This window comes from Electrona antarctica, assembly GCF_951216825.1.
Source record: "Electrona antarctica genome assembly, chromosome: 5".
Taxonomy (NCBI): domain Eukaryota; kingdom Metazoa; phylum Chordata; class Actinopteri; order Myctophiformes; family Myctophidae; genus Electrona; species Electrona antarctica.
In genome coordinates, this window is record NC_136810.1 from 29,085,392 (window position 1) to 29,111,241 (window position 25,850).

The 25,850-nt window shown below is 43.6% G+C and overlaps 2 protein-coding genes across 4 annotated transcripts in view; one reads left to right on the top strand and one right to left on the bottom strand.

Annotated features, from left to right (window-relative positions):
* Positions 1-1,098, top strand: part of fanci (FA complementation group I) — a gene marked incomplete at its 3' end in the record, with an annotated part of 27,657 nt that extends 26,559 nt beyond the window's left edge. Inside the window, exons 36-38 of one of the 2 annotated variants that reach the window (XM_079500435.1) lie at positions 107-202; positions 681-782; positions 959-1,098. In XM_079500435.1, the coding sequence (XP_079356561.1) occupies positions 107-202; positions 681-782; positions 959-1,018 (258 nt within the window). Of the gene's footprint in view, positions 1-106; positions 203-680 lie in introns of both variants that reach the window. The other variant, XM_079500434.1, reaches the window with a different exon arrangement.
* On the bottom strand, positions 1,093-25,592 carry polg (polymerase (DNA directed), gamma). Of its 2 annotated transcripts, none has more exons than XM_079500436.1 (23): positions 25,445-25,592; positions 22,980-23,565; positions 19,814-20,009; positions 18,190-18,357; positions 17,728-17,874; positions 16,681-16,760; positions 15,686-15,868; positions 14,222-14,364; positions 13,631-13,757; positions 12,872-13,093; positions 12,299-12,416; positions 11,539-11,610; positions 9,715-9,819; positions 8,523-8,683; positions 8,375-8,428; positions 7,817-7,934; positions 6,920-7,055; positions 5,474-5,720; positions 4,826-4,951; positions 4,493-4,661; positions 3,016-3,224; positions 1,736-1,896; positions 1,093-1,239 (listed from the first exon to the last, which is right to left on the bottom strand). In XM_079500436.1, exons 2-23 carry the CDS (start codon positions 23,561-23,563, stop codon positions 1,175-1,177), a joined length of 3,591 nt encoding a protein of 1,196 aa, XP_079356562.1. In that variant the 5' UTR covers positions 23,564-23,565; positions 25,445-25,592; the 3' UTR covers positions 1,093-1,174. The 2 variants fall into 2 exon arrangements, with proteins under 2 accessions (XP_079356562.1, XP_079356563.1); XM_079500437.1 differs by having other exon boundaries at positions 9,715-9,816; positions 25,445-25,591.
* Positions 25,593-25,850: the final 258 nt, after the last annotated feature.

Consider the following 25,850-nt stretch of genomic DNA (forward strand, 5'->3'; position numbering starts at 1 on the left):
ATATTTACACATTTCCCATGTGATACGAACACCAACAAAAATACAATGACAACTCCATCTTTGGACATTTTGAAGGCTTATTTTTTGCACTCTTTCCCCCCTGAAGGCCAAGCTAATGCGTGAGACAAGAGCCATTCCTAACCTGATCTTCAGCATTGAACAGTACGAGAAGTTCCTCATCACGCTCTCAAAGAGGTCAAAGGTTTGTGTGAACCTGGTCGCTTATTCTGGCCCAACATTCAGCAAATATAGCTTATGTTGTAATGAGCTTGTAGATCAGCTATTATTAAGAGATTTGGTATAGAGCAGTGGTTTTCAACCCTTTTCATATCAAGGCCCATTATGTATTCTACATTAGAGCCACGGACCACAATTTGATGAGATTTAGCCTTGCAGACCCAAAACTAAATAACTCTTGAGGGTGTAAAATGGAACCAAATTGACCCGTAAGGATCCATTTGGTTCTTGTAAATTAACTTAAGTAATGCATATGTTTAACCATGGAACCAAATCCGGTTTCATTTTACACTCATGAGTTAAAGATCTATAAGGGTCCATTTGGTTACCAACTCTCCACTACTTGAGAACCACTGGTATAGAGGGGGGGAAGGGGAAGAGCAGTGTTGTCACTCAGTCAACCACCAGCATTTCAACAGTAACTCTTGCTCTGTGTTGCGTAGGTCAATCTGATGCAGTACATGAAGCTCAGCACCTCCAGAGATTTCCGCATCAACGTTGCTACGTTAGACGCTGCCCTGCAGGAACAGGATGGCAGCGAGGAGGTAAGGGAACCATCTTTTCACCTTTTGAATTCCTCCTCCTCTCCCCCCCATTCATGTAACAACCCTAATTTGAATGTACCATTATACTTTCAGAATAGTTCAGTGTTTTCTAAATGTTCACTGTCAGTGAAGTGTAATGTCACTCAGTGCCGGTCCTTTGCATCCTGTCATTTCAGAGCACCGTTTCTGAAGAGCAGACGCAGGAACCAAAAACCAAGAGGAAGAAGAAATCTTGAGCTGAAGCTCTCTCCTCCATGGCTGCTCCGCTAGGTTTTATGAACGAAGGCAGCCGCCAAAGTGCCTCTTTTGGACGTTGAGTTTGGATCCGTTTTAGGAAATGTCCTCATGAGCCTCGTGTGCGTACTTTATCTGCATTCTGCACACACCCGTTGTTATTTTCCCTTTACTAGAGAGCCTTTAGTGATGTCAAGGATCTGGTATATGTCCAAGGCTTCACCTGTGGAAGGATGTTCAGATATTACCCAACATCATTACACACTGTTCCATATGCATTATGTTTGTCTTCCGGTTCTAATGTTATTCTTATATTAATTATATGCATGAATGTTTCATAGGTTTGCACATGAAGTTGTGATTGTGTGTAATTGTTTGTTATTAAAAATGGCCTAATGTTTTGCACACGTGTAAAAACTGTAAATCTTTTGTGAGACAATTTCAATAAAATTTTGACTAGTCTTTGACGTTGTAATTGCATAATGTCAATCAAAATCAGCAACGTTTTTGTCCCGTTGTCTGGTTGCAAGAAGTCATCTGAAACAGATGTTTGCCCGGGGCGGGGACCCAAATTAGTGAAAATAGCAGATCAACGTGTCGCTGCGTTGTGAGCTTGTAGATGGGCTATTTTCAATACTTCTTAAACATTTGTTTTCTAATTTACGGAATTACTGAAATAATCATAGAATTGTTTTGAATTCTTGGTGCAGCCGACTCACCCTGTGGAATGCCGTATTTGCGCTCCAGACCTGTAGGGTTGGAGGGCGTCAAACAGTCCATGGTCACCTCCTTCCTGAGGCAGCGGTCAATGTCCACAGCGCTGAAGAACGCTACTGACTGAGGCAGGTCCTTCATGTCCAGTGCATGGGCGAACATACATCTGTCAAGGACAAGATAGTTAGGGAAAGTTAGACAAATTTGTGAAAAATCTGCTAAATAAATGCTCATTGCTTACCAATAGCTTTCTTCACAAATGTGTCTCTACTATCACAACTCAATTTGTTCCAACCCAACTCACTTGTGAAACGTTCACAGCTGCTGTATACCTACAGTATATGCAGGCAAAATTTACAACATTTGATTCTGCTTTAAGTAGCATGTGACGGGTCAAACTAGGGTTTTTTGTGATTCCGAATCCATTGCCATTTGTTTTGCATGAAAAACACTCCTTGGGCTATAAACGGCCATAGACACTTTTCCAAATGTGATGACGGCTATGGCCGTTTTTAGCCCAAGGAGTGTTTTTCATGCACATTTTGCAGATTGGTCACAAATTTGACTGACTTTCCATAACTTAAGAGGACAGGGACGGGTCACTACCTACCCAACTAGTTTAAATGACAAGGACCCCCGTTTTGATATGCTTTAGGCCACAGACCCACATTTGATAGGAGTGTGATCTCTGGAACCCAATCTTACATGGTAACAGCCTCAGTGTTCATTTAACTCGGTACACTCTTCAGTTACAGACCCATAAGGGTCCATTCAGTTACAGACCCATAAGGGTCCATTTAGTTCTATCAATCATTTAGCTGGGGACTCGCTCACTGGAACGTCCTCAAGCACCCTTGGGGGTCCCTGGACCCCAGTAGAATGTCCTCAAGGGCCCCTGGGGGTCCCTGGACCCCACTAGAATGTCCTCAAGGGCCCCTGGGGGTCCCTGGACCCCACTAGAATGTCCTCAAGGGCCCCTGGGGGTCCCTGGACCCCACTAGAACGTCCTCAAGGGCCCCAGCCTGGAGTTCCCTGGATCCCACATGGAGAACCAGTGCTGTAAACTAGTGCTTCCCAAAAGAGATATTAGACATTTGCCCAGGACCCAAACTAGTGAAAATAGCCAATCTACAAGCTCACAACGTGTCGCTTCACGCCGTGTTGTGAGCTTGTAGATCGGCTATTTTCACTACTTCTTAATTGTTATTTTACTCGAGTCGTGACCCATAGAAATTGGTCCGTGACCCACAGATGGGTCCCGACTCGGTGCTAGGGAATCACTGACCGCGTCAACAGGTTGGTGATCTGGAGCGCCAGTGCTGCTCGGTAGCGGTCCTCGCTGTGGACCAGGTAGCGCACCTCGTCGTGAATGCTGATGCAGAAGCGCCCGTCGATGTCGTGCTCCTCAAACAGCCACCTCATGGCCACCAGCATGAGGTGGAGGTAGTCCACCGCCGAGCTCTGCACCACCCAGTTCACCCTGCTGGTGATAAACTGACAAAAACAATGAACAAACCAGCCAATAGACATTTAGCATTAGCAATAGCATTTGTCTGACATCATTATCATACCCGGAAGTTATGCGGGAACGCCTACTGTGTGGCAAAAAAATACTTTCTGGCCTTGACAACCTAATCTGATTGCATTAAACAACGTTAACCCATTTCGGGCGGGAACCCCTTTTGGTGTTTTAAGCAGTCTGTTCTACTTTAGCTATTGAAAAATAGCAATGGCTAAAAGAGCTTGTAGGTCTGCTATTTTTGAAAAATCCTGAAAATGTGGCGCAAATCTTGAATACATATTCTTTCAGAACGTTTTTAACTCAAATCTTTGCTTCTGGTGAGGTCGGGACCCATTTTGTCAGCCACAGACACATTTTTATGGGTCCATTTAATTTTTTTCCTACATTTTGTTTTGAATTACATTTTCAAAACTTTCCCAAAAAGCAAGATTTCCATGAATTGATTACTTTTATGAAAATCCGGCTTTGTCGCGGACATCATGACGAGGCCGACGTGTTATGATGACGTACCCAGAAATCGACCTACAGTATAACTGGCTTGCAAGGGCTTCTGGGAAACTGAGTCCAATGCAAAGTGAACGAGGGGGTATAGACAATAGAGCACCGAAGTCTGACGTCAATTTTGCTAGAAACAGACTGTATCATATATGAGTGACTGGCTGTTGCAAACGATACAGAGACACCTCCCTGACAATAACGCAGAGACAACTTGTTCATTTTTGGACCACAATGCTTATATGAAACGATTTTAAGATGACCCCATGTTATTCTCCATAGAGAAATTACTTCTGTGAACCAGGGGAATCGAGGGGATGAGTGAGTGGCATCAGGACTTCGGCGCTCTATCTTGGCTCGCTCTGCTCTTTGTGAGTCGAATCGCGGAAGTGGCTTATGTGTATGCTCAATAACAAACGGTGGGACTATTTTCAGCCGCGTCGACTCTCCAAAGGTAACTGTAAACATCAGCAGTGACAGTAACTACTATGTTAATCCCGGCAATAAAGGTGTTAATAAGTATTGAAAATAGCCGATCTACAAGCTCACAACGCAGTGCGAAGCGTTTGTAGTGAGCTTGTAGATCAGCTATTTTCACTAGTTTGGGTCCAGGGGCAAACACCTGATTTCTCTCTTGGGTCTTTTAGCTAAAACATTTGGGAACCTCTGGTGTAGATGCTACAGTAAATAGCACAAAGGGCACAGTCTAAATCCTTTGGTGTGTGTGCTGAGCCAGCGGCCTCACCTCATCCCCCACAGCCTTGGGCTCCAGAGCTCTGCTGATCCTGCAGCCTAAGACGGGAGTGGCGGGCTGGGCAGAGTGGGCGATGCTCTCCAGTTTGTTGAACATGTGGGACTCTGTTCCTCCGGCCCACAGGCGCCTCTCCACCATGTTCCACCTCCTCCTCTTAGAGCTGTGGCCACAGTTACGGCAATTGTTAAATAAAATAATAAAATGTTTTCCCCCTCTTCTAAAATAGTGAAAATATCATCGTGGTGTGACATTTTCACCATTTGTTGTACAACAACGTATAATATGTAGGGCTTAGGGTTATGTGGTTAAGCAGAGTTGTTCCACCTCCGGGTAGCGGCCAGTCTGGAGATCCTACGCAGCTCCTCCAGAGAGACACTTCCATCCTCCTCCATCTCGACCTCCACGCCCAGCTGGTTCACCAGCCACTCTCCCTCCTCTGAGAGACGGTATCTAAACAAAACAGTCAAACGACATCATGCATACACCAGCTTGTTCACCAGCCACTCTCCCTCCTCTGAGAGACGGAATCTAAAAAATAACTGTCAAACCACATCGTACATACACCAGCTTGTTCACCAGCCACTCTCCCTCCTATCTAAAAATATACATTCACATTACACACATACACGTTATGCCAGCTTGTTCACCAGTCACTCCCCTTCCTCTGAGACAGTATCTAAAACGTCATACATTCACATCATTACACACATACACGTTGTCCTACTACGCCAGTAGGACTCAAGTCTGTTCCCAACTACCAGGAGAAATGCATTGGCCGCTGCCGTTTATCAGAGTGATGAGTCAATGCATTTGTTTTAATAGCATTTATCCTTTTCCCATGTTGTATGTCTCTTATGTTTTCATGTGTTCAACTAACCGGTTAATCGATCGATAAGGTTATCAATTATCAATTTATCGACAATTCACATCCCTATAGTCTATGTGTAGACCAGTGACGATGGATTTGTGTACCTGCGTATGCCCTTGGTCAGTGCGTACATCTGCTTGGCCTTGGCGGCGGCCTCTGGCTGGCTGAGGCGGTGGTTGAACTGCATCAGCAGCCTCTCGGCGAAGGGCTGTCCGGCGCCGTAGATGCGTCCGTAGTTGAATACCTTGGCGTGCTCGCGGCTGATGCCCACGGTGTCGGCGGTGCGGCTGTGCAGGTCGGTGCCCTGGCTCTTCTTTCCCTGCAGCGTCATCCAGCCGAAGGCTGTGCAACCTTGAGACACAGCATGGAGATATACATACAGTACTGAGACACAGCATGGAGATATACATACAGTACTGAGACACAGCATGGAGATATACATACAGTACTGAGACACAGCATGGAGATATACATACAGTACTGAGACACAGCATGGAGATATACATACAGTACTGCAGTAGTGGTTCACAGCATGGAGATATACATACAGTACTGACACAGCATGGAGATATATACATACAGTACTGCAGTAGTGAGACACAGCATGGAGATATACATACAGTACTGCAGTAGTGAGACACAGCATGGAGATATACATACAGTACTGCAGTAGGCTGTGCAACCTTGAGACACAGCATGGAGATATACATACAGTACTGCAGTAGTGGTTCCCACAGCATGGAGATATACATACAGTACTGCAGTAGTGGTTCAACCTTGAGACACAGCATGGAGATATACATACAGTACTGCAGTAGTGGTTCCCACAGCATGGAGATATACATACAGTACTGCAGTAGTGGTTCAACCTTGAGACACAGCATGGAGATATACATACAGTACTGCAGTAGTGGTTCCCAAACCTTTCAGGTCGAGACTAGGCATGTAACAATGTCTTATATCAATATAAACTGGTGGCAATTAACACCCCGAACGCCCAGGGTTATTTAATCCATTAGATCATAGCTCCCTGTGATTTATAGCAGCGGAGCACATTTAGCGACGGACCGGATGTGGCTGAAGTAGCTAGATGTAGCCAAAACACTCTTGAGGCGATCGACAACAACGAGAGGTATGATTAATTCTATCGCGACTAGCGACGGGACCGCGGTGGGCCATCTAACACATAATCTTTTCTTAGAATTGGACGGAATGATTTCAATCACGAGTTATTCAGGTTTTAAGATTTTCGATCTCGTCGGCTAAAATGGGGGGGAACATTTTCGTTGACGTCCCACCGGAAAATAACATTGAGTGTTGCGCAACAGACACTCCCAGCCTGTGGAGCGATGTGATCGGTTTTGATATCTCCGTCCTTTTGATCAATCTCCGTCTTGAGCACTGGGCGTTACTAATTGATAGGGCGGAGAACTCCGTCCTGTGCGTGTTAAATAGAAGCATGTATCGTTCCGTTCGTGATACATATTGTTGAAAAAATGGTAAAAAACTGGATTTGAGATTTGTAGAAGAGGCGACAAGGCGTCTCTCACCGTGCATGCCAGCAAAGTGGGCTTCTCCGAGCACAGCTGCAATCCACAGCTCCTGCGAGTCAACATCTGCTCCCACCAGGTGGTAGCCTGGAGGCACCTGGACCATGGCCTTGAGCTCACTGCCCACTCTGTCCCGCTGCGTGGACACAACAACACTTTATTGAGCAGAGCAGTGGCCGTAGTTTGCTGGACCCACTGAAAAATCTGCCATTCATTTTTCCCCATACAGATTTACAAAAATATATATATCAATTATTTTAAGCCTAGAATCAAGCCATCCAGGATCCTGGTGAGTCATGACCTTTGATTCTATGAATAAATGAAAATGAAAAACGCTAAACAAAGGTATTTATTAAATGTATAGTGTATCATAACTAAATATTAAATTATTTTTATTCACAGAATCAAAGGTTCTATGGTCATTCACCAATCACCAGGATACTGGATGGCTTGATTCTGGGCTTAGAATAATTTATATAAATATTTGTGTAAATCTCTATGGGAAAAATGAATTGGAGAGTTTTCAGTGGGTCCAGAAAACCACGAAGAAACCACCTAACTCCATTTTTGAGGTTTGAGATTTGTTTTGGGGCATAAATCAGTGCTATTGAACACTGGTTAAACTAAATATATTGAACCAATGAAAAGCATAAAAAAGCGCTTTAACAAAAACCTCGTGTAAAGTTTGGCATCGACTGGGTTAACGGTGCAGGAGATTAGCTGGTAACAGATGGATGGAGGGAGTGCACATGACATGAATGAACATTCTGTGTGTGTGTGTGTGTGTGTGTGTGTGTGTGTGTGTGTGTGTGTGTGTGTGTGTGTGTGTGTGTGTGTGTGTGTGTGTGTGTGTGTGTGTGTGTGTGTGTGCGTGCGTGCGTTGCTCTGGCCTCCTACCCGTGCGTTACTGGCAGTCAGCCATGTTGGCTCCACAGCTCTACGGGTCACCGTTCCCGCAGTGACCACCTGGGGTAATATGGCGCCATACTGAACCTCCTCATCATACTCTTCGTGCCTTTTAAGACAGGAATGTTAAGTGTAAACGGTTGTAAAATGATACCCTAGTAGTAGATACTTCTCTTGCCAACAAGAGAAGTATCTCAATTATTTTTAAACAGTTCTTTCTTGTTCCAAAAAAATCCATGTTTCCAGAGCGGGTGCATCTGACCCGGGTTCGAGTCTGACCCCCTGCTGCATCTGACATTTCCTTTCTCTCTACCACTATGACTTTCCTACATTTAAAACTCTTTGAGTGCCAGGTATTATTAATAATTTAATTTATCCGCCAGTGCCAGTGTTTTCAGTGCGTTTACCTTTTTGTGGACACGGCTCTCCTTTCACAGAGAAAAACATTATCAACTGCGACCATTGGTTCATGAGCTAGGGCCCCCCCAAAGCAGCAGGTTCAGCTGTGTATGTATTCAGAGAAATTATGAGCTGATTTTATGTCCAGACCTGCTGACGGTGCGAGGAAGCTCTCCCTTTCTCAGCCACACCACCTTCTGAGAGCTGACAGAAAACAAACAAGAATGAATTTAGTTCAACCAGGAATATAACACAACTATGATGATAATCAGTAACATTGTTGAAATGTGGTGGCTACCTGATGCGTTTATGGGCGTTCCTCCAGAAGGAGATCATTTTGTTGATCTCCAGTGCGCGTGTGGAGTTGGTTTCACCCCTCCCTGCTCTCATCGTTCCGTCCTCCATCTTCCCCAGGAAGTCTTTGGAGAAAGGACTGCCCACGTTGTTGTCATTACCGTCCTGCAACGGTGGAAAAAGTACTCAGATGTTTTGCTTGAGTAAAAGTATCAATACTGCAATGTAGAAATACTCTGTTACAAGTAAACGTCCGGAATTCACAATGTACTCGAGTGGCATAAAAAATTACTTAAATAAAGTACCAAATTAAAGTTGAAGTACTCATTGTGCAGAATGTCCCATTTCAACTTTTCAAATGTATACAAATCTTTTGAAAATAGCAGATCTACAAGCGATGCAACGCATTGTGAGCTTGTTTCAAATGGCTGAAATGTATATAGGGCTGAAGGGGTTAATGTGTGTATTAAAACAATATTCAATCATCTGCAAAGTAACTAAAGTTTTCAAATAATTATAGTGGGGTACAAGTAAAGTAAAGTAAAGCCCCCACTTCCGTTTTGTCATTTGCAGTCACGTAAATATGTGAATCCAATTAGTTGAACTGTCGAAGCCTATCTAAGGTTGCTGCTTAGCAGAAATGGAAATTCTGAAATATATTCAAAAGATATTTTAAAATGCCTTTTTGTGAACGACGATAACTTCCTTTTTGCACCTTTGACTCTATGAGGCATTCGAGGATTGTGGATTAGTTGTCTGACCTAAAGGTGAGGCCACATTTACACTGCAAAATGGTGAGCGTTAACTATGAATGAACAAACGCAACACACTTTGGTTACATCTGTAGAATGATGTACACAATCACAGTTACAAATGGGTAAATTAACACTGGAGATTTTCCTGTGTAATTATGCAGGAGGACATAGTTATGTAATAAAACAGAGAAAAAAATCACACCCGTGTGAAGTGAGGGGCGCTCTTATCATCTTACAACATCGAGGATGATGTAACGATGATGTAAAACAAACGGTGTCAAAACAAACATTAAATTCTTTTTATTGTTAATGGGATTTAATGTTTGCGTTAGTGACTAAACAAACATTAATTTCTCTTCATTGTCAATGGCGTTTTTAAAACAAACATTGACCTAAACACAAACATTAAACCTGTATATAGCCCCTCAAAAATACACGCACCTTATGAGGAAGTTTGAAAAACCAGCAGCCAGGAATATCAACGTCATTGTAAGGGCCGTTTCCGTGGTGATACGAGCACTTCTCCTCCAGATCTTGGGACTTCTGCTGATGAAGAATACAAAATAATAATAATAATTTACTTAGGCATTTAGCAGACGCTCTTAATCCAGAGTGATTTACAAGAACAATTGATTTTGTTGAAATTTTTATTTCACAGTATTCAGAATGGGTACATTTCAAACGAAAGTCAATACAAAAACTGTTCAATTATCAATTAATTACCAGCCTTATATGTATATCTCCAGGATTGTGCTATGAAATGTAAATATCTGTGTCTATCTGTATTTATGTGTGTGGAAACAACAACAGGATCTGTCCAGGTGACTGTAACTGTGGGAGTGTAGCCTTAGCCTACTACAAATGGAACCAAACCAAACTGTGAGACTGTACAAACGGACTGTTATGGGTCCATTTGGTTGTATTTGTACACTCTCAGGTAGGCCATTCTCCAAACCATTATATGTCACACCTCACGCACAGCTGTCGGTTGTAGTGTTGACATTGGCTTGGCAGGTATTAAAGAACATCTCTCATATGTGTCAAAATTGCGGGGGTCCGCGGTAGTCTGCGTGGGGGTCCGCAGTAGTCCGTGGGTGGTGACTCGACTGAGACTCAAATGTGTTACCGTTACCCATTAATTCAGCGGGTGTGCTCTCATGCAGGTCTACGCTAGCCTGGGTAAACCCACTCCCCCTGCTGGACAACATTTCATTCTGCCAGGAGGGTTGATGCAAATCTGCCGAGGGGGGAGGGGTTTACCCAGGCTAGGTCTACGCACTGTTTAGCTGCGCTGCACTGTTATGCTCAAATTAGTTAGCCTAAAGAATTCTGAGGCAACATGGCGGCGGGTTCCAGCTTCATCAAAGTAGTAGTCGTTACCAGTGAGGCTATTCAACGTTGAAGCTCTGGGCCCTAGTGGTAGGAGGAGGGACTACAGGCGGACCCGTGTATTCATGACCGGGAAACCCCGTGCAGCTGGGCTTTAACATGTAGGACCATCACTCCCTACGTCACCCCGGACCTCAAATTTGAGGTCCGGAGGAGGTACTTCCGGCAGTCTTCCGGGTGCTTCAAAACGCCACTGAGCAACTTCCACTGACATTAATAGCTGGGGGGGCGGAGCTTCGCGCCAGTTCAGTCTCTATCCTTTTATATACTCTATGGTCGTTACCCGTTCGTATCACCAGCCACGCTCGCTGTCTTTGACTTTAGTTTCATAAAAGTAGTGTCGGATGGTTTGACTTCATGACGTTCAGCTAGCATCCCATTGCTGAGAGGTTGGCTAGAGGCAAAAAGTGGCTGGTTGCCTAGAGACGAGGCAGCCAATACGGCAGAGAATGATAGCTTGCTAGTACGGGCACTACGCCAGCCAATGAGATAGCTAGCTTGCTAGTCCAGAAAGGAAAAACGATCGTTCATAAACCAGCTCCGCTGTGCTTCGCACAGCAGCTGGTAAAAAGGGGAAAACAACACGGTAAGCCTACATCAACTACACAGAAATAGTCATCGAGAATCAATCAAGAATCAAGCTAAGAACCTAACATCTGTATAACAGTAGAATATCTGTACAGTGAAGCTATAATTATACACTATATACTTGCATAATGCTATGTCTACATAAAATGCTATCTAAATTACATAAGTTTAGCCTTTGCATACGCCTGTAAGGTCGCTGAGGCTAGTCGACAACCTTACAGTCGAGGCTAATACGCACCCCTCCTTTAAGTAATAATATCATTAGTGTAAAAGATAAGTCTTTCTCACCGCATTGTTTGTTTTCATCACTCTAGATCCGTCCTCCTCCACCATACTCTCCAGGCGGCTCAACTCCTCCGCCTAAAGATAAATGTATGAAATGATAATGCTTTTTCTCACACGCATTCACAACATGAATGTTTCACTTCCCAGTGCAGGTCAATGAATGCTTAGTCTTAGTGGCTTTGGAGGTTTTACATGTCCACATGCCGTAATAAAATATTCAATCAATGAATCAAACAGTGGGCGCCCGCTGGCCTAGCGGTCCAGGCGCATGCCACATACTGTATAGGCTCTGGCCCCACACACATCGTTATGCATGTATGTGCATAACGACCTTTGCTGCATGTCTCTCCCCATCTCTCTCTCCTACATGTCTCCCAGTCTCTCTAAATACATGAACAAACTGATTAAGAAACCCCCTCCCCTCGCACTATTATGACCAAATTCCACCTTTCTAAACTACATTTTAAACTACATTTTACCTAACTTTGCTACTACAGGGAAAACATGCTCTTTATTCTACCCCTTTGTTTGCTGTTCTTGCTGTGTTTGTTGTTTGGATGTTATGTTATCTGTGCTGCTGCAACACAAACAAGTTTTACTCTTATGTACCTCTACACAAGATGTAGCAATAAAGTACAACCTTGAACCCTTGAACCTTCTCCCTCTTTCCTGTCTATCTTCACTTGTAACTATCAACAAAGACAGAAAAGCCAAAAACAAATGTTAAACATAAAAAAATACTAATCAATTAATCAAACTGTACCTTCTGCCACACTGTGCTGTCCATCAGATTGAGCTCCTCTGTGTGGTCGCTGTCCAGGACCGCAGGCTTCTCTTTGCCTCTCTCATCACAGTACTCTCTGTACAGGCTCTCAATTGCTCTGTGGGACACAGTGGCGTTTCATGTTTACATAGTCATAGAGCATCATCATCAGCATACACGGTAAACTTCTGTTCATTTATTTTAGTTTTCTGTTAAAAGGTTAAAGCTCTATCTATATTCTGCCGGGTAGGGCGAAAAATGTGTGCTAATTAGTAAGGCCAGGCGGGGCCTCAGGCCAGCCCAGTTACGGCCCAGGTAGGGCCGGGCCTTCATTTTCGAGCCTGTTGTTGAATGGACAGGTATCAGTCAAAAGGGAGACATCGAAGAGGAAGGACGGGTGGGGGGACGGATCAACATCTGGAATATCAGAACAGGTCATCTCTATATATGAAGATCTAAGGGTTTGAGGTCAGCTGTAGAGTTTTTGGCCGGCTCCATATATGATCTAGATCCAGATCTAGGTGATGATCCAGTCCATGTATAGCTATCCAGGGTCAGTGTCGTGAGCTGTACCTGTGCGGACATACAGGCCCTGGGTTGTGGCTCGGGGGGTCTAGGTTGTCCCTTCGTCCCGGTACCAGGTAGCCCCAGCCGTGCTTCTCTGAGTAATGCAGGGGGAAGCCGTCCCATGTGAGACCCATCAGCTTAGGAGTCAGTCTCATCTGCAGACTGATCAAGCTGGCTCCAGGTGACCAGCTGTCCGCAGACATCTTCTCACACAGCTTACGATACCACCTAATGGCAGAGCCATGTAAAAGGAGGGGGGGAGGGCGGAGTTGGACAGAAAGTGCATATGAGGTACAGTTGCAACATCAAAAATCACATCCGTGTGAAGTGAGGGGCTTTTATCATCGTACATGATCATGCATCATCTCATTCCGGCCGATGAGAATTTGCGTCCTCACCTTCGTCTTCAATGTTTGTGTTACGCAATGTTTGTGTTTACATGAACACTCAAAATTGTCCATTCATTGTCAATGGGATTTAATGTTTGTGTTAGGACAAAGTTTGTGTTAGAATGAAGTGACAATTTAAGGACTTTTATTTCCTTTTTAATACCTAAAATAAAAATAAAATAAAAAGACCATTTCTGCATCAACAAACTACGGTATACTATAAAAACTGGTCAAACAGTGGCCAAATTGTCAAATAATATAAAAAAAGAGACAGAAAGGAGACAGGTTTTGATTGAATAAAATACATTAAGGCTTTATATGAATTAAAAAAAGAAAGTGTTTTAGGGCCCCGGCCTACAGTTGGCTGATACATTACCCTGGATGAGCAGGCAGGTGTTGCCTTCTCTTGGGCAGATGCTTCACACTGTCCTTCAGCCTCTCCAGAGCTGCTCTGTGAGGACAGGGACCTGCCATCTCCTCTTCAGAAGGTGGACCTGGGTCTTCTTAGTACGGCAAAGGAAACACAGAAATACCTGCTTTCTTATGGATATGTTTGTCATTTACATAGAGAAACTATGACAAAAAATGTTTGTCGACTACCTTTTTAATTTTTAACTGACGAAAACTAAATAAAAACCAGGCTATGATGACTAAAACTAAGACTAAATACTGTGTATTGACAATGTCGTCGACAGATAAAAACTAGACAATTTTTTTTAGGGAGGGACTAGTGGAGAAGAGATCCAATAGAACTAAGACAAGTCATTTTATGTTCGGTTGTGCTCGGGTGTTGCGCTGCGACACGTGACGTGAACTTCAACTGTAGATTTATCTAACTAAAAACTAAAAACTTTATTTTAGATGACTAAAACTAGACTAAAACTAAAACATTTCAGATGATTAAAAACTAATCATTTAAAATATGACTAAAACTAAATTAAACTTTATTCAAAATATGAACTCGTACCTTCCTCGTATTCTGGAAGAGGCGTGCAGGCTGACGACTCAGCCTCTTTTTCGGCGCGTTGCTTCTTGGTGAGTGTCACTTTCTTCAGCTTGAAGTCCTGTACGTCCCATTCAAGATCCCAAAGCCAGGGGTCTTCTTTGTACCTTCCATCAATAGAATGAATCTTGTTAACTTAAAATATTTACTATACCTTTACCTCGGCACACACATCATTGCTGTCAGGCATGTCATTATAGCCAGGAAAACATTTAAACAATCTTCTAAAATAGTGAAAATAGACCCACAAATCATACGTAGCTTGCAGAGTTAGTTCAGTCAGATATGCGGCTTCATGCTATGCTCAAGGGTGCATACATATACTCGAGGAGTTAATACGCTGCATTACTGTGATTGTATTCAGTGTTTGCAAGAGCCACACGTCATACGTGGCATGTGGCAGTCAGCTGACCAATTGGGCGGGGTATTTAAGCTCACCTAAGCAAAGCAAATCAAAGTTACTATATTTACCCAGGGTAACTGGAGTAAGCATCAGATACTTGTTTACAGCCAGGCCCTGCTCATAGAACATTTCATGGTAGTGGTTCAATGCCTTGCTCAAGGGCACTTCAGCGGTGGTAATTTTAACGTGCCGGTCCGGGGATACGAACTGGCGACCTTCCGGTATCAAGACCGCTCCGCAAACCGTTCGGCCACCGCTGCCACCGCTACCTAGACTCCATGCATTCTTCCTGGTAAATGGTAAATGGTGCATTCATATAGCGCCTTTATCCAAGGCGCTTTACATAGATTGTGCATTACATTCACCCAGTCACACGCACATGCATACACCGATGGCAGCGGAAACCATGCAAGGCATCAACCAGCACATCAGGAGCAATTAGGGGTTCAGTGTCTTGCTCAAGGACACAAAAAACAAAACATAAAAGGTGTATGCCCGACAGTGACGATATAACTAAGTAAATACCTTTACTTCAGTAACAGCTAGACACCCTCCGACTGCTTTCTGCCAGTTACCTCCAGAAAGCAGCAGTGATAATGCAGTTATGATGCAGTCACACAGTGACAATGCAGGGACAATATAGGCTGCAAATACCAATTATTTTATATTGATTATTCCTTCGACTACCGTATTTTATGTATATAAAAATCTTGAATCGATTATTTTTAATCGACTAAACTGATTAGTATGAAACTGTATGATTAACCACTTAAACCCTATATTATAGTTTGAACAAAAGCAAAAATAGATCTATAAGCTCTCAACACGGCACAATGTGACACGTTGTGAGCTTGTAGATCTGCAATTTCTTATTATAGGGCTTAAGTGTAAGAAAAAGCAACCCCCCCCCCCCCCCCCACTCACACACACACACCACCGCCCCCAATCAATTTGTTTGATTGGGGCTGGTCCGGGCTCTAGATATATGGTGACACTGCAGTGACAACGTAGCAGCCATTTGTCACCTGTGGTCCTGCAGCATTTGGCAGGCGTCGTCGGCCAGGATCATCAGAGACTTCTTCATCTCTCTCTGGAGCTCTTCATACGTGTCCTGAGAATCCTCCAGGTACTGCCCCCAGCTCTGATTGACAGGCAGGTAGCTGACACCCATCTCCAGCATTCCCGCCAAGGTCACCGGGTGAGGACACCTGATAAGAGGGAGGGAGGGAGGGAGGGCAGGGTTTACACTTGATGCATGCTCATCATTGCTCAGCAATAGCAGCAATAGAGTACCGAAGTCCAGACGTCACTCGCTCATCGCCCTGGTCCGCCAAGAATTGTGGTCCAAAAATAAACAAATTGTGAGCGATATAGTCAGGGAGCTAGCCATGTACTGTATCGTTTACGATGGTCAGTCACTAATATTTGATACAGTCTGTTTCTGGCGAAGATCCATCCAAAAATGGTCTCTGTACGTGTGTGTGTCTGTACGTCTGTAATCCATGTAAATCGAAAAAAACGGCAGCGCTAACATTAGTGTTTTCTCAACGTCAGTTGATGCTTCATATCTATACGAGTCAAACCACCGTGCTAATTTGTTTATTTTTGGAACACAGTTCTTATATGCCCCAATATGAAACAAGTCTGGGAATTCAGAATGGGGAATTCAACCAAAAAGGTCTTTCCGTGTATTTAGACACCAGCAGCCTCACATTGGAGCAGTATTACTGACTATTTTAAATATAATATTTTGTTCTACAAACAAACTAGACATATGTTCTAGCTAATGTTCTGGACACTTTGTTATCTATATTGTGTAGATACCCCTAGACATTCTACGTGGAAATACCACTCTAGATCTCTGTGTACAAACATTCTATATTTATATAAAATCTTCCCGTAAATCTTCAGTGGTAATTTATCCATTTGTAACTCTGAGTTGGTTACATTTGTACCCTTTCAAAGTGAAATGAACACTGAGGGATTGTATGTGCATTGATTAAGTCAGGGATCCACTGACCTCTCCATGAAGAGAGGCAGCTGTTCTGAAAAGACTTGGTGAGTGGCCTGAACATCCATGGCGCAATACTGCATAAGCTCCTGTGGAGGGCAGACAAGATGTGATTAATGGGAGGACTAGGGTGTTCAACTGGCGGCCCGCCAGTTGAACAAAAAAAAAGGGCTAATGAAAGTTACAGGTAGGCTGTGGTGTGTGCGATATGAAGTGTGAGATTACTATAACTGTAATCCTGTTAAGTAACAGATTACCATGACAGTAATCCTTAATCATATTCCGTGTGTGTGTGTGTGTGTGTGTGTGTGTGTGTGTGTGTGTGTGTGTGTGTGTGTGTGTGTGTGTTTCCAGCTGTTGCTCGTTGACGCTTGTTAATGTCACGGCAATTATGTTTATGAACTGTCAAATAGGTCTATCTATTCTAAGGTAGCATATACCTGTATATTATTATGCTCATTACTGTGCACAAATGTATTATTATACTGTATACATAAGTCTTCGTGTTTGAGCACAAAATGAGAACCCACAAATGTTCTGCGTGCACGCAAAGTGCGGCCCTCCACACACAGCCTAATCTAGTTGAATACCCCTGCTGTAGATAATGGGCTCTATGCACACAAAATAACTCTTCCTACTTCTGGGCCGCATTCCTACTTCGGTGTACCGATGATACTAAATAAGGCTCTGTTCCATTTAGTGTACAGTGGTTTTTCATTTCAAGGGCCCCCATAACTCAGAGTGTACAAATGGAACCAAATGAACCCGTAACCGTAAGGGTCCATTTGGTTCCATTTGTACTGTCAGAGTTACACACCCATAGAGGGCCATTTGGAACCCACTCAAGGACACTTTGAGACCCACTGGTGTAGCAGAGTGTTTCCAGTGAGCCAACATGCACCCTGACTCTGTTTGACCAGAATGGTCAAACAATGGTGTGAAGGAAGTAGGGAATTGGCCCAAGTTCATTCCAAAATGGCGTGTGCCCAAGTGAAGGTTGTCAGGGCATTGCCAGTTGGATGCTGACAGAGAGAAGTTTGATCAAAAACCTCTCACCTGGAAATTATTCCTGACATCCGCCATGCTTCCCTTCACAAAGGTCTCTCTGGCCTCCTTCTTCAGTGGCTCCCCGCCCACATACAGCGCATGGACATCTGCAAGGTTGTTGATGCTACTAATATCCACCCAATCCCAGGAGCTAATCTATATATAGTATATACACATATATAGACACACACACACACACACACACACACACACGCACACGCACACGCACACGCACACGCACACGCACACGCACACGCACACGCACACGCACACGCACACGCACACACATACACATACACATACACACACACACACACACACACACACACACACACACAAACACACACACACACACACACACACACGCACACACACACACACACACACACACACATCTTAACATTTCCAGCCATAAACAGGATAATGGAAACGCTATTACTGATTTCTGAGAAGAAAATAAATGACACCGACCGCTGGCCCCTCCCTCCTCTGTCCCACTTTCTTCATGTGCTGCTTGACTTCCTGGAGGCCCCTCCTCTTGCCCAGCCTGTTGGCCATCCACAGCGTGCGCTGGAAGCCGGTCAGGCCGGAGATGGCCATGTGAAGACTCATGGTGTCTAGGAAACGTGCCTTAGAACCCTGCAGGCAACACACAAATAAAATGAATAGCCTATTTTCTCTTAAAGCTACAAGCCATTGACTTTCAGATCCTACTCGCGATTCAGACCCTTTTCTCCCACGCGGGGGAGACCAGATTTCGACCACTCTTTCACATGGAGAAATAGAGAGGGAGAGCACCTCCAACCACAGCAGATGTAGTTATATTGTAATTAGAGATGCTCCGATAATCGGCCAGCGATCGGTGATCGGCCATATCGGCCGATATTCACTCTGATCGGTGGAGAAACTGATTTTACACCATTTAAGTGGTATAAATGTCAATCAGATATATAGTTTAATTTCATTTTGCATTTTTGTGACAGGCCTAAACATTCTCCCCTTCCTTCCCACACACAGTTTTGACGTGGGTTTTGACATATAATCATTTTAGAAATATTAAAATTTGCAACATTTCACAAGATCAGTATCGGCCGATCATGAGAAAAACAATCGGTATCGGCCCCAAAAAACCTGATCGGAGCATCCCTAAAATAATACATTGATGCATTCCAAGCTGGGCTTGTGAATCATGCAGCTACTACGTAAACAAAATAAGTTTGCAAGGGAAGAAAAGGTACAGCACAAAGAGCCGCAGACAAAAGTATGTTTCAACTAGGGATGGGACGATAATCGTTATCGTTTATCGTGATCAAAATAATAATAATCGCATCGTGGAGATTAACCCTAACCCTAACCCTCATACACTAGAATGAATTAGCTTTTGTTGAGCTGCATATTCAGTACCACTTAAACCAGGGGTGCTTTTTACTTGAGAGCTACTTTAAAAATGATCAGCAAAACCAGATCTACCCACCAAAAAATATCCCATTGCTAAAAGTGTACCTGAATGGGCCTTTTGAATAGCGGTGCTGGCGTTAGATATAAGACAAACACACTCGGAATGAGATATAACTTATGTAATGTTTGTGCGCAACACTCTTGAAAACAAAGTATTTCATTGTGGGTTTGAGCTGACAGGACCTATTTGATGTCTGTCAATCAATAAAGTCACCATAATTGACATAAGTGGCAGTTGCCTTTAGTTTCTTGTTTTCCTTTTTTAATAATTTTTTAGGGCCATGTCATGTGATCTACCTGAACAGCCTTTGTGATCTAGCAGAAATAGCCGTTTTTAACTCAAATCTTTGCTCCTGGGGGGTCCCTGGAACTACATATTTTCAGATGGGGGTCGGTGGCCAATTACATATATTTTTGGGGGTCACTGAACCCCACTGAAACATTAGGTTTTTCAGAAAACTGTCAGGATTTAGAAGACATTTGTAGAATCGTCTCAGGTCTAAATGGAAACATATTTTGGTTATCACGATAATATTGTTAATCACAATGACTTTTGCCACAATAATAAGACATGTCATTTTCATATCGTCATCCCTATCATCCTTAGTTTCTACATTCACACTGTGTGAACCTTCACCTTTAGCATGTACTGCTCCTTAATGTAGGAGCGGTCAAAACTGACGTTGTGACCCACTATCAGCCTCTCCTTCCACTGACCGCCTGGCGGGCGGACAGAGTTCACAGCCGTCTCCAGGGGGATGAGGTCAGCCACAAACAGCTGACTAGACCACGAGTACCTCTCCTCAATGAGACGTTTACTGCACCACGAGTACCTAGAGCGTGCGAGATAAACACAGTTGTTTCTTTTCATACAACACATGCATCCATGCTATGCATCGCACTTATTGTACTGTTACACACTTACAGTACGTTTTAACAGCGGGAGACCAACGGAGACCAACGGCGAGCATCGCTTGAATTTCATTGGCTATTGCCCAATCGCCCACTATCGCCGGGCGACTATTTTTATCTTTTCGGCCAACGTTCCTCCGCCCACTTTTCGACCATCGCCTGTTCGCCTGCTATCGCCTCTATTGCCAGTAGTCGCCAGGTCCCATTGACATATAATGCACTTCCGGAAAATTCGCCTGGCTGTCGCCCACTGTTAAAACGTACTGTTATTCCAAAATGCTTCACAGTTCCCTGTAAAAATGAATCGAAGATATGTGACAGTGGAGAATTATTGGGGCAATATTACAGTACAGTACACAGTAAAAGAAATCAGTGTTAAATAGCTCCCATTGCTAAAGTTCCCACAGTAACCTTCAGAAAATACATTTTCAGGTCAGGATGCCAGTTTTATCGAATCAGGAAGGAGAGCTTGTGGAAATCAGATATACCGGTACAAGCTCGCAGCGTGCCGTGACGCGAAGCGTTGTGTTAGGGCTGTCACGATTATGACATTTTATCTGAAGATTAATCGTCACTCAAATTATTTTATTTTATTTTATTATTATTAAAGGACCAAGCAGTTCTGAAAGAACTTGGTCCTTTTTTGAAATTGCTATTTCTTTTCTTCCGCCAAAATAGCAGTTCTGGCTGAACCGTGCAGTCGGTTTTCGCGAAATTTGGAGATATGGTAGAGGGCCATGCCAAACGGTGAGGATGCGAAGCCCACAACCATTGGCCAAAGGGTGGCGCTATATTGAAAATGCAAACTTTGACCACGCATAGCTCATGAACGGTTTGACCGTCGGCAATGAAACCTCGACACACATATGCGTCTCCTCATGCCGAACAAGTTCCGCGCTGTTACTTTTGACCTCTGACCTCTAGATCACCCGCCATTTTGAATTATATGAAAATAAATTAAAATGCATCTCCTCCCAGGATCTTTGATCAAAATGCACGAAAACTTCTACACGTGAACTTTGGACCTATACGGACATGGGAAAGTATAGTACGTTTTTGTAAGTGAAAAAATTAAGGTTTTATGAGCCAATGAAAATTGCCGTTTTGTGATTCTGTCTTTACTTTGTTCTGTTGTAGTGCCTGTGGCTTTGCTGACCTCTGCTGGTCTAAAGTGCCTCACCTGTCAATCACCTGAGCCACACCCTTAGTCAGCTGTTCTTGATTAGTTGCAGGCTATATAAGAGGACTTGTGGCCAGCAGCTCATTGTCTCCCAAACACCAAAACTGAACAGTTGTGTTCCCTTTTTGTTGCTGTTATTAGTTAAGTTTCAGATGGGCTGGTCGTAAGTACTGTATTCTTGTCCATCAGTCCCTGTTTTGCAATGCAGGATTTTAAATAAATGTGTAATATCTTTGTAAACTTTTGATCTGACTTTGTGTCCTTTTATGTTAGCCCTTGGTTGAGCCAAGTTTAAAGGGCCGTAACAATGCTAGAAACTGATTTGTTTAGTGAGAAACATGTATAAAGAACTTGATCCTGATCAAATCAGGTTCTTTACTCATGAATTGATAGATTATTTGATGTTGTACAACAGTGATTTTGAAACAAAGACTGATTTCGACACCTGGCCTTTCAGTTCAGGTTTTTTGTGTCCTGAAAGGATTCCCTTGCATGGATGGTTCTGGTACCGGATGGTACCCAGACCTGGCGAGCCGACCCGGAACTCTGAATCTCCCCCTTCACCCACAAATGTGGTAATCTGGTTCTCCAAATTGGAGAAAGACTGCTTTCCCTGAACTGAATAGGAACTGAACGGGGACTTTTCAATTCAACAACTTAAAGTTTGAATGTTCAAAGCTGTTTATTTTCTGTGAAGTTTAATAATAATTTTTCAGTTAACCTTTAATCCCTGTTTCCGACTCATTTCATTGGTTTTCACTCACTCATTGAGCTCCTCGTCTGAATCTGGTACATTTTCTGGTTTATATGCAGTCAATTAATTTATCTTTACCCACCTTTATCGTTAGTTCTCCTTGTGTAACTTGCTACAAAAACACTGAATGATTTTGCTTGTTAGCTCGGTAGTTAGAGCTCTTGCCTTTGCAACTTTGTGTATGAGTCTTCAAGAACCCGTACCTGCCCCCCACTATAAAAAACCGACCCGTCACAATTCCATGGTCTTTTTCTCAAGTTTAGTCTTCCATGTTTCTTGTGCATATTATTCTTATTGCCTTCCTGCTTGGTCCGGCCTTATCGCTGCTTGCAGCGATCCTTTTCTAGTTATCATCATTTAATTGTGTTTCTGTTGTTGAACACAAATACAAAATTAATACATTTCATTTCACAAATGTATAAAATTGAAAATTATGAATGGGTTCTGGCTCCTGTTTTGATTGACACTATCCTTACTGTAAGCACATCCTATAAAACTAGTTGCGAACTGGTCGACCCATGAACACCTAGCTGCGACCAGGTCGCGACAATAACGACCTGGTTGAGACCATTTAACCTGGTCGTTGGTCGCCACCGGATCTACGGGAACAGAGCTTTTAGAATCCTAATATCTCGGATTCTTCTTCCAGGCTGCATTTTGATCAAAACAAGCTTTATTTGCGGCTCATTTCTCGAAACGATATGATCTCCGGTTACAAAATGTATGTTTTGTGTGAATTAAATACTATTTCACTTCCTGTATCTGTTTACGCGTGAACCCGCTTTCAAAATAAGACTGTTAACATTGAAGTAAATGGTGGCAAGTACGAGTATAGAGGGTATGCACGTGACATCATCATCATACCCGGACTGAGTGGCAAAATACTACTTTCTGGCCTTGACAGCCCATACATCCAAACAGAAAAGTCCTTTAATTCGGTATAACCAACTCACTCACCAAGCAGTAGGAGACAAAGCGACAGCCAAGGTGGGACACTGTCCCTCCGTCATGCACACTTCCACATCAAATATCACGGCCGTCTCTTCTGGGAAATCCACGCGGTGCCTCTCTCCGTCCGGCCCGTAGCGCGTCCAGCCCACCTCCCGCGCCCACTGCTGGGGCATCGGCGGTGGTGGTGTCTGTAGCAGTTGGCTGGCGGCCTCCAGGTAGGGGAGGCTCTGCTTCTCGGCCAGGACGCGGAAGTGGCCGTCGATGTCTTCGCCGTACATGTGGGGCAGTTTAAGCTCCACGTCTGGCAGAAGCGAGGGCTCCTTCCCCCACAGCCGGTGCTCCTGCAGGTGTTTGACACTTCTCTCCACCCCTTCCTCGCCATACTCAGGCTCCAGTCCCCGAAATATCTGCTCCTGGAGGTTCCTCGACAGCATCTGGATGTTAAGGGGGCTCAGGCGGGTCTCCTTTGGCGAGCCGTGGTGGCCCTGCTGGGGAGAGTGGGCCTGGGTGGAGTAGAGGGAGGAGGGGAGCCACGTCCATGGTCTGGAAGCAACGGTTCTCCTCAGAGGACAACGTGCCACATGCAGCATCACTGGAAAAGGGCCGCAACAGTTCATCATTTATTTTTTTTAAACAGTGAACAGCATTCCCAAATATAACAACAGAAGATTGATTAGTCAGCTAAATCATAGCCGCAATTTGTGGTGAATCTAGAGTTGCAATACTCTCCATTGGTAAATGGTAAATGGTGCATTTGCCATTTATATAGCGCTTTACATAGATTGTGCATTATATTCACCCATCCACACACGCATTCATACACTGATGGCGGCGGAAACCATGCAAAGCATCAACCAGCACATCAGGAGCAATTAGGGGTTCAGTGTCTTGCTCAAGGACACTTCGACACTAACTCTGGGGGAGACCGGGTTCGAACTGGCAACCTTGCGGTTACCATCCAGCCACTCTACCCCTGAGCCACCGCCGCCTCATTGACTCCCCATTCATCCAATTTGCGTTTGCGCTCTGCTTGTATTAAACGACGTTAAACTCACCAAAATTGCAGCTCTAAGTCAAGCTTGAATTATCCTTTCAATCTGCCGAGCTTTTGTTTCATAGAAATCCACCGTAGACAGCTCATAAGTTATAACTTATGAGCTACTTTCTGTCAAGAAATTCTGTGCAGGTGATTATTTTTCGAAGTGTTAAGAGTTTGAAAGCACTCGTTTTTATTAACGGGTCGCGCTGCTGCCTCCTGCATTATGTGCAAGTTCGAAACAGGTGGTACGCACTACGCAGGGCCGTTCAGTGACTTCGACCAGTGCTTCCAAACTCTAGATTCATCCCATTATTAAAAAATCAGACCCGTCTGAAGTGAGTGGTGCTGTACTTGTGCTGTACTGTACTGTACTGTACTGTACTGTACTGTACTGTACTGTACTGTACTGTACAAGCCCTCCTCCCTGGCCTGTGTGTGTCTGTGTGTTAGGCTGTGCAACAGTGACACTTGGTGGTGAACAGACGCTATAACGCTATTTCGTGCTTGGGCAGACAGACCCAGGGAAAAAGAATTGCAAGAGTTGCAAATTGCGGCTAGCTAAATCAGTGATTCTCAAAGTGACTGGGGTCCTTGAGGGGCTACCAGGGGGTCCCCGGCTAAATTATGCTAGTTAGAAAAGTATTTTATTAAATCATGACTTAAAAACTTTTTATATTCACAAGCCTCTGAATCCCCCTCATGATCCTGCACTTTTCAATTCAATTCAATTCAATTTTATTAAAGTGTCAAATCACAACAAGTTGTCTCAAGACACTTTACAACCAACACTTTGATATTTTATATTATTTTGTTTTGATTGCCCGTTGTTTTATTATTGACTGTCTTATACATTTTTTATTGATTGAAGTATTTATTAACAGTTTGCAGAATTACAGTACATTTCAAGCACAACTCAATACAAAAACTGTTAACTGTGAGAGGACGACACCATAAAAGCATTACACTTGTTTACAATAGGGCCCACCGTTTTCAATTCATCAAAAATTGTATTCGTTGTATTTTACTGTATTGCTCTTTCTGACATGTGAAGCACTTTGGTACAAATTACAATGAGAGTTGGTTTTAAATGTGCTATATAAATATGATTTGATTTGATTTGATTTAGTAGAAGCCAGATGTACCCTCCAGGCCCAGGGTCTGCACTCTGCAACTCAGTCAAGAGAGTGTACAAATGAGTGAATGGTTCACATGACGCTCGTAGCCTACTTCACTAGCCCTGAAACATTACTGTCTGTGTCATATACTTCACGAGCCATGTTATGAAAGTCATGTTCCAACTTCCAGGGCTAACAGAAATGGTAAAGAAGGATCAGGAAAGCGGCTAGACCTGGTAATGTTTTACAACCAGTCGCTCTGGTTCAGAATTATGAAATTAACGACAGGCGAGATGAAAAATAAATGCACAGCTTACCTGCATTTCTCTTTTAAGTGATGTTTACATGTCATTCAGTGAGCCATCTCTAAGCAGCATGCTTCCATCTGCCTCACAGCCAACGTAACTAGCTCTACCGCAATGAGCAGCTGTCAGCGACCCCACGCGACAAGGAGGACTCTTTCGTTTCGAGGCATCCTCGTAAAAAAAAAAGTAATAGATTAGATTTGTACGCGTGGTGCAACTGCATCTCTTGAACAACACTATAGTTTCTCTGCACATACACAAATTGCTAGAATCCCCTTTTTTCACGCACATATCTTTTATGTGATCATCAAAAAAGGAATTGCTAGACTGTAGTTTCACCGGCCGCGTGGCCTAATGGATAAGGCGTCTGACTTCGGATCAGAAGATTGCAGGTTCGAGTCCTGCCGCGGTCGATCTT